The 14,092-nt window shown below is 41.2% G+C and overlaps 1 protein-coding gene across 2 annotated transcripts in view; it reads left to right on the top strand.

Moving 5' to 3' along the window:
- Positions 1-5,069: 5,069 nt before the first annotated feature.
- Positions 5,070-14,092, top strand: part of LOC112264172 (diacylglycerol kinase zeta) — a 137,067-nt gene continuing 128,044 nt past the window's right edge. The window contains exons 1-2 of one of the 2 annotated variants that reach the window (XM_042330816.1): positions 5,070-5,295; positions 5,407-5,719. In XM_042330816.1, coding sequence (XP_042186750.1) covers positions 5,445-5,719 — 275 coding nt within the window. In that variant the 5' untranslated portion in view covers positions 5,070-5,295; positions 5,407-5,444. The remainder of the gene's footprint in view (positions 5,296-5,406; positions 5,720-14,092) is intronic. The other variant, XM_042330819.1, reaches the window with a different exon arrangement.

Below are 14,092 nucleotides of genomic sequence, written 5' to 3'. Positions count from 1 at the left end.
TCACAATCCTGCCATATGAGTAATATGTATTTTACTCTAGCATGTCATTAGATTTGCATTATTCATTTTCTGTCAAATGGTTTTTAAAGTCACTACCCTATTAATCAGGTTCAGATTCATACAATTTATAAATTGGTTTTGATTCCCAGCTGTCACCTGTCACATATCTTAGTGCACATTACCTGACCAATGTAGAGTTGGTTAACTGACTACACTGATAATGTGTGTATATTGGAAATGTAGATTGCTTCCTGTCAAGATACTGTTTGTCTATGTTTGTCTTTTTGTTTTATTAATAGATGTGTAACTAAGGTTCAACCAGATGCTCCGGAAGCTGACCAGCCCTCACCCACTTGCCTTCAATTAAACACACCTTTTACTGATCAAATGGTTGCTTAGTTGTCCCAACCCAACCCAGCCCCCTCTACCCTACCTGCCCCGCCATCTTTAAGGTTGTCTCAAAGCTGTACTTGGTATAAATTACTGCGACTCTATATTCAATGTGCTGATCTTGAACAGGCTCTCTGACGACTGTGTCAACACTAAACCCCACGTGATCATGCATAACACAGTACATCAAGTCAGACTGAGTTATCTGGTTGAACCAGGGTCAATCTTTTGTAATTCATCCCCTAAATGTGTGGTAAAAAACCTGCTTCAAAACCTGTGTGAGGGATTTTACAAGGCTATTATAATTCAAAGTGAAATGATGCAAATCTTCCCAAACATTCCATGTGTTTGTTGGCGTTCATAATGTGTGCCCTTTTGTACATAAGACAAAGTGAATGCTTTTGCTGTAAATAGGGGGTGTATTTTTGTATTTGAAATTTATTTTGGTATTCACCTGGCGCCTTTGGGAAGGAACTGGCAGGTTGCTGACCTTTCACACTGTGGCTGTACAAGTAAAATGCATGTATTTCTGGGCAAGCCACAGGAGCCTCTCTGTATTGCCATTCTGTATCAGTCTCTTTAACAGTAGAGTTAGTAAGTAGATTTAGTATCAAGCAAAATATAAAAAATTGCATCAGCATAACACCGTCTCCTTTGTCTCTGTGCCCTGATATTCTTGAGAAATGCATTCGGTGCAATCTCGTTTTTGTGCCTAGTGGTTGTTTTATCATTGGAAAGTGCAGGCAAGCTTGATTCTCAGTATCGCCACAAGAGGTTGTACTTGTTAGTCCATCCAGTTTGGCTAACCTGATTCTAATCCCATCATCCCTCAAAAAATAGACCACTGTGTGCCTTCCTAACTGAATCCTAAAACACTATCACACAAGTGGCTGGCTCCACTGTATTATATCAGCACCAGTTGTTCATAGCCTGTCTGGACATAACCCACATTTGTATTGAATTTCTGTCCTGTCCATCTACACTAGGGGTGCCAAAGGGGGTCAAATCCAGTCCAATACAGGGTGGTTTGAGTAAAACAATTACTTAAAAATCATACAATGTAATTTTCTGTATTTTTGTTTTAGATTACGTCTCTCACAGTTGAAGTGTACCTATGATAAAAAATTACAGACCTCTACATGCTTTGTAAGTAGGAAAACCTGCTAAATTGGCAGTGTATCAAATACTCTCCCCACTGTATCTGTTTGTTTTGCACATATAAAAGAGCCTACTATGCCTGATATGACATTAATGTATTTAGATGTATCAATTCGATCTGCACATTTGCTCTATTTTATGGAGAAGTGTTAATGTATTTATTGTTACCATGATAGTATGCAACAGCTTTGTCCCGTGATGGGGTATTTGATTGAGGACTCAAGACTGGGGTGCCATGGCAAAGAGCAGACAATTATAAAGACTAGAAATCCCTGGCTGTCTGTTTCACACTCATTGTGACCCTAGTGAGCGGATATAGATGATGAGAGTTCATAGTCCTCTCATTTCCATGGCAACGTCAATTCACAAGGTTGAACAGTCTAACCTAGTTACCTCTTCTTCATCCAGCACAAACCACCCGAGCACACTTCTCACCACAGTACAATTCAATGATTCTTTGTCAGAAAAAAAAAAGACTCTCTAAATCGAATATGCACCGCATGAAACATCTAGTATGAATGGAAGTTGTGGAGTGCATTCTTGGGGCTGGACTAACAGTTGCACATTGAATAAATATGTTCATCTTCACTCCAGCTCCCGATATATTACAAACCAGGGTAAGAACAACATAGCAGTAGAGATCAACATGATTCCACATGCTGGAGAGTTTCTACACCAACACCTTTCTCATATAGCTAAAACCGAATGTTTTGTCCAAATCAATTCAAATAGCGTTTCATCTGCAACCATTACATTTCCCACATTTCCAAGGAAAACTGTCACTAAATCGACTGTCACTAGTCCTTTACATGCACCAAATGCTTTGCATATACCGTATACGTCATTTTTGTGTTTATTTGTCAAACATCCAACAGTCTGTTATTTCAGTCAGGGCTCTGTACAAAGGTGTGGCTCCCTCCTATTGACTTTGGGCGGTGGAGCAACTGTTCTATCCAAACTGCAATGTAAATTAACTGTATGAATATGCATGCCTGATTACATGCCTGTATGTTTGGAGAGTTACATTGTCTATGGCAGGTACATGATACTTTATGCACATGCATGATGCAACAGAACAGAAATGCAAAGCATGTTGTATACATGTTATAACATACACTTTGACAGGATCATTGCGTGATATTGATGTAATGTTTTCCACATGCATACATACATAACATGATGTCGGCTTTAGTTTAGAGCAATTCCCTTTTAACATCCCCGCATCCTACATGAGATCCTTCGCTGGAGTAATCAACCACAGCCTAATGCCCCATTATCTGACCATACTGAAAATGGATCCATATAGCTGTGCTCTGTGCCGCATGGCTTGTTCTACATTTGTTGCTATTGGAATCAAGTTAGACAATTCCTGTCCGCATTCAACTGTCCCCTTTTGAGAAACTAAAACAAGTCGCCTACTAAAACAACTTGGCTACGTGTAAGTAATATTTCGACTGCCTGCTTAGGAAAAAAGGCTGCATTTCCAACAATCATTCAGGTGTATTTCACCTTGTGGCTGTGATGGTCTGACTCACTGGGTAACACCAGGTCACATAACAACAGCTCAGGAAAGGTCAGACATTGATTGGCCCAGTTCCACTGTAACCGTTGTCATAACCATCATTGCTGTACTAATCATTCAAATAGTTCTAAATTGCAGTGGGACCAACAACTAATTAGGCCTACAGCAAACTAGGCTACAACAAAGATCAGGTACAATAGTCTACCTCTAACAAAATGCCAAAAACAACTCAATCAACTGCAAATGTTCTCATGGCACTGTTTTGGTGTAGTTTTCCTTTGGGATCATTTGCGCAGGACAGCTTCCTGTTTCCTAAGGAATTGCATTCACCAGTTTAAACAGTTTTTACAGCCCTTTTTAAGGACGATTTGACAAATGGCTTAAAGTAGGCTATACTGTGTTTAGCATACCTTGGTTGACTAACATAAGGTTACACAGGTTAATCATCACTCAGGCCTTTTCAGAGTATTGTTTGGGTTAGGCCACTGCAGTGATGAGGTCTTCCTAAGAATAAAGCAATAGGTCAATTGTGAACAATACAATGCATCAATATGGTAACATACACTATTGAAGAAGAGTAGCCTATAGACCTAATTGCATGTTTGGTTCACTGGAAAATGTAAAGGAGGTTAGAGCAATTCCAGTTTACCTCCAATCTTTCATTTGATTGGAAGTATTTTTATTTTCTCACACAGAGTTTGCAGAGATACCGCCTGACGCCAGTGAATGCAGAAGCCAAGGGAGAGACCAGTGTGCTGTGAACAACATAAGCATGAGCAACAATAGTGGAATTGGCAGTGTGTCTTCTAAGTCCCCCATTGAAACTGATGCAAACTGATACAAATATTTGAATCATGCCACAATTGTACCACATAATACTTAACAAGGTTGGAATGTTGCTATATCAATTCAATAAAAGACAATAATCAGTTATTTTGACAAAAAAAAGTACAAATCTGTTGAAATCGTACTGTGGATGTAGACCCCTGGTTGCTAAATTCACCCAATATCAGTTTATGTAACAAAACAAGCATAGAAAGGTAAAAAAATATATATGTCGTTCTGCCCCTGAACAAGGCAGGTAACCCAATGTTCCTAGGCCGTCATTGTAAATAAGAACTTGTTCTTAACTAACTTTCCTAGTTAAATAAAGGTAAAATAAAAAAATTAAGTAGAACATGTAGAGAAGTCAGTGCTAGTAAGGGTGGGAATTCAAGTGCAGTGTTTGAAGCTGGTGCACAAAACTGAAAGTAAAAGATGTCAAACCAAAAGGTGAAATAGAGCACATAGAACAGATCTCCAGCTTCTTAGACTTGAATTTCAATGAGAATGGCAGATCTATAACTAACATTTCTATGTGAATGTGGTCGGTCCCTTATGAAAAAAAGACACAATAACACCTTTTTTTTACTGCAGTAGTTTTGCAGTGTAACTGGAGTTACAGTGCAGTTCAACAGCAGTACACTGCAGTTATTCTGCAAGTACAGTACTGCGAGTCGACTGCAGTTAGTACACTTTCAAAATTGCTATATTTGTTTGTAAAGGGTCGCTCAAAAAGTAACATAATTGCAGCTTTAAATGGGGTATCAGCCTATTCAGTGACACTCACAGAACACCGGTAGAGTCATAGCTCTTATTGGACTTTAACTGGGGGAAATCACCTCCCCAGCCAGTCTATTGTCTATACATCCACGTTGCGATTTCAAATAGTGCGATTTTGTCTTTTGTCAAATCTATAAAACAACACTCCAACTTTTTTTTAGCATTAATTTGTACACGTGTGTCATGATTCCACTATTTTCATCCCTTTGCATCAGTTTTAATCGGGGCCATTTATTTTTGAAGGTTAAACCCCGATTTCAATACTGTAGTTTACGCTAACATTATTTACGACCCCACGTGTGGTTACGCGAAGAGATCAGAGAGAGGAGAGAACTGGAGCGAGCCGCACAGCTGACCAACCGGTTTCTACTTGTTAATACAACCACAAAGTCTCAATTGGCTATATCGTAACAATTCATAATATAACAAAAAATTTGCTTTTTTTGTCAGGTTAGGCATACGCATAGCGGTGTGGTTAAGGTTAGGTTTAACATCCATTTTTAAGAAGATAAACTGTAGAAATAGGCGGGGTTTATTACTTTGTGACTGTGGTAAAACGACCCCCGTGAAACCTACGGCCACAGGATTTCCGTCTTCGCGTGAATACCGGCGACTATAACCAGGTAAATTCTGCTTAACAAAGTCAGTATCTGTAAGCATATTTGTCACATTGCAAGACGAGTCATAGTTTTGCTTTGGACTTCCAGTGTTGAACACAAGCTACTTTATTTTAGGTTGCAGCACTCCACAGTTGATCCACAGCACGGTATCGATGGCTGAGGCACCGGATACCGGGGACCGTGTAACCCCTATCTTCCATAGCTCTACGGATTCACCCACGGCGACACTGGTGCCACCAACCATAGAAGAACGGGCTGAGGAGGAGGACGTTTTCCTGCCCGAAATGGTGTCACCTGGTCCAGTCTTCAGGCCGGGAGAAGTAAAAGGAAAAGTGTCAACTCGGTTGGAAGGTGCGGGGGCATTGACAGCGGAGCAGTTGGATAACGACTTCTTACACCTCGCTATTAGGAAGCAGGTATCATACAGGTAGTACATTTTGAATTGATCCCGCACTTCCTATCTCAATCCCGCACGATATTTCATATAACTACTTCAGTTGGCTACCAAATGTCTGAAGTTGTCTAAAATGTGCAACTTGAAAAAGTCAACATCACCTGCAGCCATAACTATCTCACCTGGTAGCTACTGTCAATTATTTGTAGACAAGACAACATGTGTCCATGTGAGCTGACACCCCATTGCAATATGGTTCTTCATCTAATATATAGGCCTACATTGAAGTTATCATTAAGCTACGTGATCCACTACAGCATTTTAATAGCATTATAGCAATTTCACATCTGTCACAGCAAGGCCATCCTAATGTTCAGTTACCACAGTGGTGGATATCATTCTTACTAAAAGCACCTGCTAATGTCCTTTGGAGTATAGTAAATACATGCTCATTCATGTCAGCAATGGGGGATGTCAAGAAAGCAACATACTTCTGTGTCCTCCTCAGTCATAACATTGAATTTGAATTGAACCGTTATTTAACTAAGCAAGGCAGTTAAGAACAAATTCTTATTTACCATGATGCCAAACCCGGACGACGCTGGGCCAATTGTGCGCCGCCCTATGGGACTCCCAATCACAGCCGGTTGAGATACAGCATAGACTCTGTTAATTTACAAGCTTTTGGATTAAATTCTCTATCCTTCAAAATCTCAGACTTTTAGGATCTTGCTTCTTATTGGAATCCAGGCTATATCAAATGGTTTGTAGTATTATATATTTGACTGGCTGCCCTCAGGCTATTGTTGGCTTCCTGACCCTGTTTGTTGCAACTGTGTGCTGTGCAAGTAAATGACATGACAGAGTGAGCAATTTGCCTGCTAACAGTCTTCTGTCAGGAGGAAGTGATGCACAGAATAGCCTTTGACCATGACCCCTTACACATGAACCTTGGACAAGTTTTATTAAGCATTCACACAGACATTACTACCACACTCTGTTACATTTTAGTCATTTAACAGATGCTCTTTTCCAGCGTTAGTGTATTTCTAGTGAGTGCATTCATCTTAAAAATGGCTAGGTTGGACAATCACATATCTCAGTCATAGTAAGTACATTTTCCCTCAATAAAGTAGCTATCAGCAAAGTCAGTGGTAAGGGGAGGTGGGGGGAAAGTCAAGTGCGAGTGTTACTTCACTGGGGGAAAAAAGGATTTGGCTACAGTATAGGATTTGGTGTACAGAAGGATTTTGACTGATATACAGCATAACTGTATAATCTGTCTTTGTAACATCCACCAGACCACTTAATTCAAAATATTTGGTTTGCAATGACAGCGGTAGTGCAGTTTTTCCTCCATAATCCCAACTGTTTCTAGCTTGATTGTAGAGGATGGTGCAATTGTCTGTGCCCCTGACTGACTCATTTTATGTAAGATTTGAGGGACTATTTTTCTGTGCGGGCTGTGTAGAATGATGTGACTCTAGTCACTGGGTGTTGGTTATTGAGAGTCTGCCACTGCCAGCGGATGCTGTGATGCATTTGTGGCTCTTATGTAACAGGATGAGCAGCAGCAAAGGATCAGGAGGTTTTTTGCATTGTAAATAAGAGGCACTTACTCTGCTTAGTGAGCAGAATGCTGGGCTGGCTGCATCTACTGACTGACTGGCTGGTCCATAGAGGCCTGATGATGCTGGATGGTTAAGGCTGGCCTGGCAATGAGTGAGGCTGAGGCCATGTCAGTTTGGCTACATTAACATAGATTACCCATTGCTTTCCTCGGTGTCTCTGACTAACAGCGTCAATACAGTGACTCCAACAACAAGGCCTGGGGTAGTGGTCTCATGTGTGATTCAGATGTTATTAAAGACCAAACAGCACCTGCAACAGGGGGTAAATGTTGACCGTTAAGGAGATGAGTTATTGTGAAATGTTATGTGCATCCATTAAAAAAAAGAGATGTTGTATAATTGCATAGTAATGATAACTACCTTTTTTGTTTGGATGAAATTGTAGATTTTGTGAAAAGCAGAAATGTGTGATAAATACACAATGATCTCTGTTGTTTTGAATCTGTACTCCAGCACTTAGTATTTGTATAATTTAAAATCCAATGAGGTTAACTAGCAGACTGTCATCTTTAATTTGAGGATATTTTCATCCATATCCAGTCAACCGTTTAGAAATCACAGCACTTTTTGATCATAGTCCCCCCATTTTAGGGGACCAAAAGTGTTGGGACAAATTCACTTATGTGTATTAAAGTAGGTACAAGTTAAGTATTTGGCCCTGTATTCATAGCACACAATGATTACATCAAGATAGAGACTCTACACATTTGTTAGATGCATTTGCTGTTTGTTTTGGCTGTGTTTGAGATTATTTTGTGCCCAATAGAAATGTCATGACTACATGTGAGGATCACAATGGGTCAGATCAGCTTGGCAATAGCTGACAATCACCAGACCCTCTCCCACACGCAAAGGGGGGAGGAGGGAACGGTGGGGGTTTTGACACCTCCACTCCAGGTCGTAAATTCTAAGCACTAGAGAACTCCCAATTCAATTCAAGGGCTTTATTGGCATGAGAAATATATGTTAACATTGCCAAAGCAATTGAAGTAGATAATCAAAAGTGAAATAAACAAGAAAAATGAACAGTAAACTTTACACTCACAGAAGTTCTAAAAGAATTAAGACATTTAAAATGTTGTGTGTGTATATATATATATATATATATATATATATATTAGAGGTTGACCGATTAATCGGAATGGCCGATTAATTAGGCCCGATTTCACAAGTTTTCATAATGGGAAATCTGTATTTTTGGGCGCCGATTTTTATTTTTAATTTAATTTTTTAATTTTTAATTAATTTTTAAAATTTTAAATTTATTTTTATATACCTTTATTTAACTAGGCAAGTCAGTTAAGAATACATCCTTATTTTCAATGACGGCCTAGGAACGGTGGGTTAACTGCCTTGTTCAGGGGCAGAACAACAGATTTTCACCTTGTCAGCTCGGGGGATCCAATCTTGCAACCTTACAGTTAACTAGTCCAACGCAATAATGACCTGCCTCTCTCTCGTTGCACTCCACAAGGAGACTGCCTGTTACGCGAATGCAGTAAGCCAAGGTAAGTTGCTAGCTAGCACTAAACTTATGTTATAAAAAACAATCAATCATAATCACTAGTTAACTACACATGGTTGATGATATTACTAGATATTATCTAGCGTGTCCTGCGTTGCATATAATCTGACTGAGCATACAAATATCTAAGTATCTGACTGACCGGTGGTAGGCAGAAGCAGGCGTGTAAACATTCATTCAAACAGCACTTTCGTGCGTTTTGCCAGTAGCCCTTCGTTGTGCGTCAAGCATTGTGCTGTTTATGACTTCAAGCCTATCAACTCCCGAGATGAGGCTGGTGTAACCGAAGTGAAATGGCTAGCTAGTTAGCGCGAGCTAATAGCATTTCAAACGTCACTCGCTCTGAGCCTTCTAGTAGTTGTTCCCCTTGCTCTGCATGGGTAACGCTGCTTCTATGATGGCTGTTGTCGTTGTGTTGCTGGTTCGAGCCAAGGGAGGAGCGAGGAGAGGGACGGAAGCTATACTGTTACACTGGCAATACTAAAGTGCCTATAAGAACATCCAATAGTCAAAGGTTAATGAAATACAAATGGTATAGAGGGAAATAGTCCTATAATTCCTATAATAACTACAACCTAAAACTTACCTGGGAATATTGAAGACTCATGTTAAAAGGAACCACCAGCTTTCATATGTTCTCATGTTCTGAGCAAGGAACTGAAACGTTAGCTTTCTTACATAGCATATATTGCACTTTTACTTTCTTCTCCAACACTTTGTTTTGCATTATTTAAACCAAATTGAACATGTTTCATTATTTATTTGAGGCTAAATTGATTTTATTGATGTATTATATTAAGTTAAAATAAGTGTTCATTCAGTATTGTTGTAATTGTCATTATTACAAATACATACATTTTTTAATTTAATTTTTTAAATCGTCCGATTAAACGGTATTGGCTTTTTTGGTCCTCCAATAATCAGTATCGGTAGCGCCGTTGAAAAATCATAATCAGTCGACCTCTAATATATATACAGTGTTGTAACGATGTGAAAGTACAAAAGGGAAAATAAATAAACATAAATATGGATTATATTTACAATGGTGTTTGTTCTTCACTGGTTGCCCTTTCCTTGTGACAACAGGTCACAAATCTTGCTGCTTTGATAACACACTGTGGCATTTCACCCAGTAGATATGGGAGTTTATCAAAATCTGGGTTGTTTTTGAATTCTTTGTGGATCTGTGTAATCTGAGGAAAATATGTGTCTCTAATATTGTCATACATTTGACAGGAGGATAGGAAGTGCAGCTCAGTTTCCTCCTCATTTTGTGGGTAGTGTGCACATAGCCTGTCTTCTCTTGAGAGGCAGGTCTGCCTACGGCGGCCTTTCTCAATAGCAAGGCTATGCTCACGGAGTCTGTACATAGTCAAAGCTTTCCTTAAGTCTGGGTCAGTCACAGTGGTCAGGTCTTCTGCCACTGTGTACTCTCTTTTTAGGGCCAAGTAGCATTCTAGTTTGCGCTGTTTTTTTGTTAATTACTTGACACAGTTACTTTCTCACAGGAGCTCACTGTATTGCTCAACCTAAGGTGAATGATTTGTCACTAGGTCTGTCCTATTGTTATACTATGTAACTAAAGGAAACACTTTTTATGCTCTCCAGATGGTGTTTCAGATTGTGTTTCTATTTATAGCAGGGGTTGGAACCGGTTCAGGGAACAGAACTGAAAATCAGAACAGAACCGTTCTTTTAAAAGCATGGGAACCAGTTAATAAAGTTATTTTAGGTTCCTGGCATTTTTTTCCCCAGTCCCACAAAAAACCCATAACAAAGCGCCTATGCAAAACCCTCACTGTCACTCGGAAACATATTCTAGTGTCTGCCTGCCAGCTGAAAGTCTTTGCCAGTGCGTGTGTAGTAGAGATCGACCGATTAATCAGAATGGCTGATTTAAAGTTTTCATAACAATCGGAAATCGGTATTTTTGGGCGCCGGTTTTGCTGATAATTTTTTTTTTTTTTAAGTATATATTTTTTTATACCTTTTATTTAACTAGCCAAGCCAGTTAAAGAACACATTCTTATTTTCAATGACGGCCTACAAGTGTAAACGGTGGGTTAACTGCCTTGTTCAGGGGCAGAACGACAGATTTTCACCTTGTCAGCTCAGGGGATTCAATCTTGCAACCTTACAGTTAACCAGTCCAACGCTCTAACCACCTGCCTTTCATTGCACACCACGAGGAGCCTGCCTGTTACGCGAATGCAGTAGAAGCCAAGGTAAGTTGCTAGCTAGCATTAAACTCATCTTTTAAAAAACAATCAATCAATCATAATCACTAGTTATAACTACACATGGTTGATGATATTACTCGTTTATCTAGAGTGTCCTGCGTTGCATATAACCGATGCAACGCTGGGGGATGATTTAAAAAAAGCGCAATCGTTGGACGACTGTACCTAACCATAAACACCAATGCCTTTCTTAAAATCAATACACAGAAGTATATATTTTTAAACCTGCATATTTAGCTAAAAGAAATCCAGGTTAGCAGGTAATATTAACCAGGTGAAATTGTGTAATTTCTCTTGCGTTCATTGCACGCAGAGTCAGGGTATATGCAACAGTTTGGGCAGCCTGGCTCATTGCGAACTAATTTGCCAGAATTTTACGTAATTATGACATAACATTGAAGGTTGTGCAATGTAACAAGAATATTTAGACTTAGGGATGCCACCCGTTAGATAAAATACCGAACGGTTCCGAATTTCACTGTAATAATAAACGTTTTGTTTTCAAAATGATAGTTTCCGGATTCGACCATATTAATGACTAAAGGCTCGTATTTCTGTGTGTTATTATGTTATAATTAAGTCTATGATTTGATAGAGCAGTCTGACTGAGCGATGGTAGGCAGCAGCAGGCTCGTAAGCATTCATTCAAACAGCACTTTCATGCATTTTGCCAGCAGCTCTTTGCAAGCACAGCGCTGTTTATGACTTCAAGCCTATCAGCCTAATGGCTGGTGTAACCGATGTGAAATGGATGGCTAGTTAGCTGGGTGTGCGAAGCTTCCGGCGCCGACAGAGATGGGAGCCTCGCTTCGCGTTCCTAGGAAACTATGCAGTTTTTTGTTTTTTTACGTGTTATTTCTTACATTAGTACCCCAGGTCATCTTAGGTTCCATTACATACAGTCGAGAAGAACTACTGAATATAAGATCAGCATCAACTCACCATCAGTACGACCAAGAATATGTTTTTCGCGACGCAGATCCTGTGTTCTGCCTTTCAACCGGGACAACAGAATGGATCCTATGCAGCAACCCAAAAAACGACTCCGAAAAAGAGGGAAACGAGGCGGTCTTCTGGTCAGACTCCGGAGACGGGCACACCGTGCACCACTCCCTAGCATTCTTCTTGCCAATGTCCAGTCTCTTGACAACAAGGTTGATGAAATCCGAGCAAGGGTAGAATTCCAGAGGGACATCAGAGACTGTAACGTTCTTTGCTTCACGGAAACATGGCTCACTGGAGAGACGCTATCCGAGGCGGTGCAGCCAACGGGTTTCTCCACGCATCGCGCCGACAGAAACAAACATCTTTCTGGTAAGAAGAGGGGCGGGGGCGTATGCCTTATGGCTAACGTGACATGGTGTGATGAAAGAAACATACAGGAACTCAAATCCTTCTGTTCACCTGATTTAGAATTCCTCACAATCAAATGTAGACCGCATTATCTACCAAGAGAATTCTCTTCGATTATAATCACAGCCGTATATATCCCCCCCCAAGCAGACACATCGATGGCTCTGAACGAACTTTATTTAACTCTTTGCTAACTGGAAACCATTTATCCGGAGGCTGCATTCATTGTAGCTGGGGATTTTAACAAGGCTAATCTGAAAACAAGACTCCCTAAATTTTATCAGCATATCGATTTCGCAACCAGGGGTGGAAAGACCATGGTTCATTGTTACTCTAACTTCCGCGACGCATATAAGGCCCTGCCCCGCCCCCCTTTCGGAAAAGCTGACCACGCCTCCATTTTGTTGATCCCTGCCTACAGACAGAAACTAAAACAAGAGGCTCCCACGCTGAGGTCTGTCCAACGCTGGTCTGACCAAGCGGACTCCACACTCCAAGACTGCTTCCATCACGTGGACTGGGATATGTTTCGTATTGCGTCAGATAACAATATTGACGAATACGCTGATTCGGTGTGCGAGTTCATTAGAACGTGCGTTGAAGATGTCGTTCCCATAGCAACGATTAAAACATTCCCTAACCAGAAACCGTGGATTGATCGCAGCATTCGCGTGAAACTGAAAGCGCGAACCACTGCTTTTAATCAGGGCAAGGTGTCTGGTAACATGACCGAATACAAACAGTGCAACTATTCCCTCCGCAAGGCTATCAAACAAGCTAAGCGTCAGTACAGAGACAAAGTAGAATCTCAATTCAACGGCTCAGACACAAGAGGCATGTGGCAGGGTCTACAGTCAATCACGGACTACAGGAAGAAACCCAGCCCAGTCACGGACCAGGATGTCTTGCAACGAAAACATGCGGTCTCTCCTTCACTGCAGCCGAGGTGAGTAAGACATTTAAACGTGTTAACCCTCGCAAGGCTGCAGGCCCAGACGGCATTCCCAGCCGCGCCCTCAGAGCATGCGCAGACCAGCTGGCCGGTGTGTTTACGGACATATTCAATCAATCCCTATACCAGTCTGCTGTTCCCACATGCTTCAAGAGGGCCACCATTGTTCCTGTTCCCAAGAAAGCTAAGGTAACTGAGCTAAACGACTACCGCCCCGTAGCACTCACTTCCGTCATCATGAAGTGCTTTGAGAGACTAGTCAAGGACCAAATCACCTCCACCCTACCTGACACCCTAGACCCACTCCAATTTGCTTACCGCCCAAATAGGTCCACAGACGATGCAATCTCAACCACACTGCACACTGCCCTAACCCATCTGGACAAGAGGAATACCTATGTGAGAATGCTGTTCATTGACTACAGCTCGGCATTCAACACCATAGTACCCTCCAAGCTCGTCATCAAGCTCGAGACCCTGGGTCTCGACCCCGCCCTGTACAACTGGGTACTGGACTTCCTGACGGGCCGCCCCCAGGTGGTGAGGGTAGGCAACAACATCTCCTCCCCGCTGATCCTCAACACTGGGGCCCCACAAGGGTGCGTTCTGAGCCCTCTCCTGTACTCCCTGTTCACCCACGACTGCGTGGCCACGCACGCCTCCAACTCAATCATAGAGTTTGCGGACGACACAACAGTGGTAGGC

Source organism: Oncorhynchus tshawytscha, linkage group LG12 (genome assembly GCF_018296145.1).
Source record: "Oncorhynchus tshawytscha isolate Ot180627B linkage group LG12, Otsh_v2.0, whole genome shotgun sequence".
Lineage (NCBI taxonomy): Eukaryota > Metazoa > Chordata > Actinopteri > Salmoniformes > Salmonidae > Oncorhynchus > Oncorhynchus tshawytscha.
The sequence above is the reverse complement of the archived record's forward strand: the minus strand, read 5'-3'. Positions and strand labels throughout refer to the sequence as shown.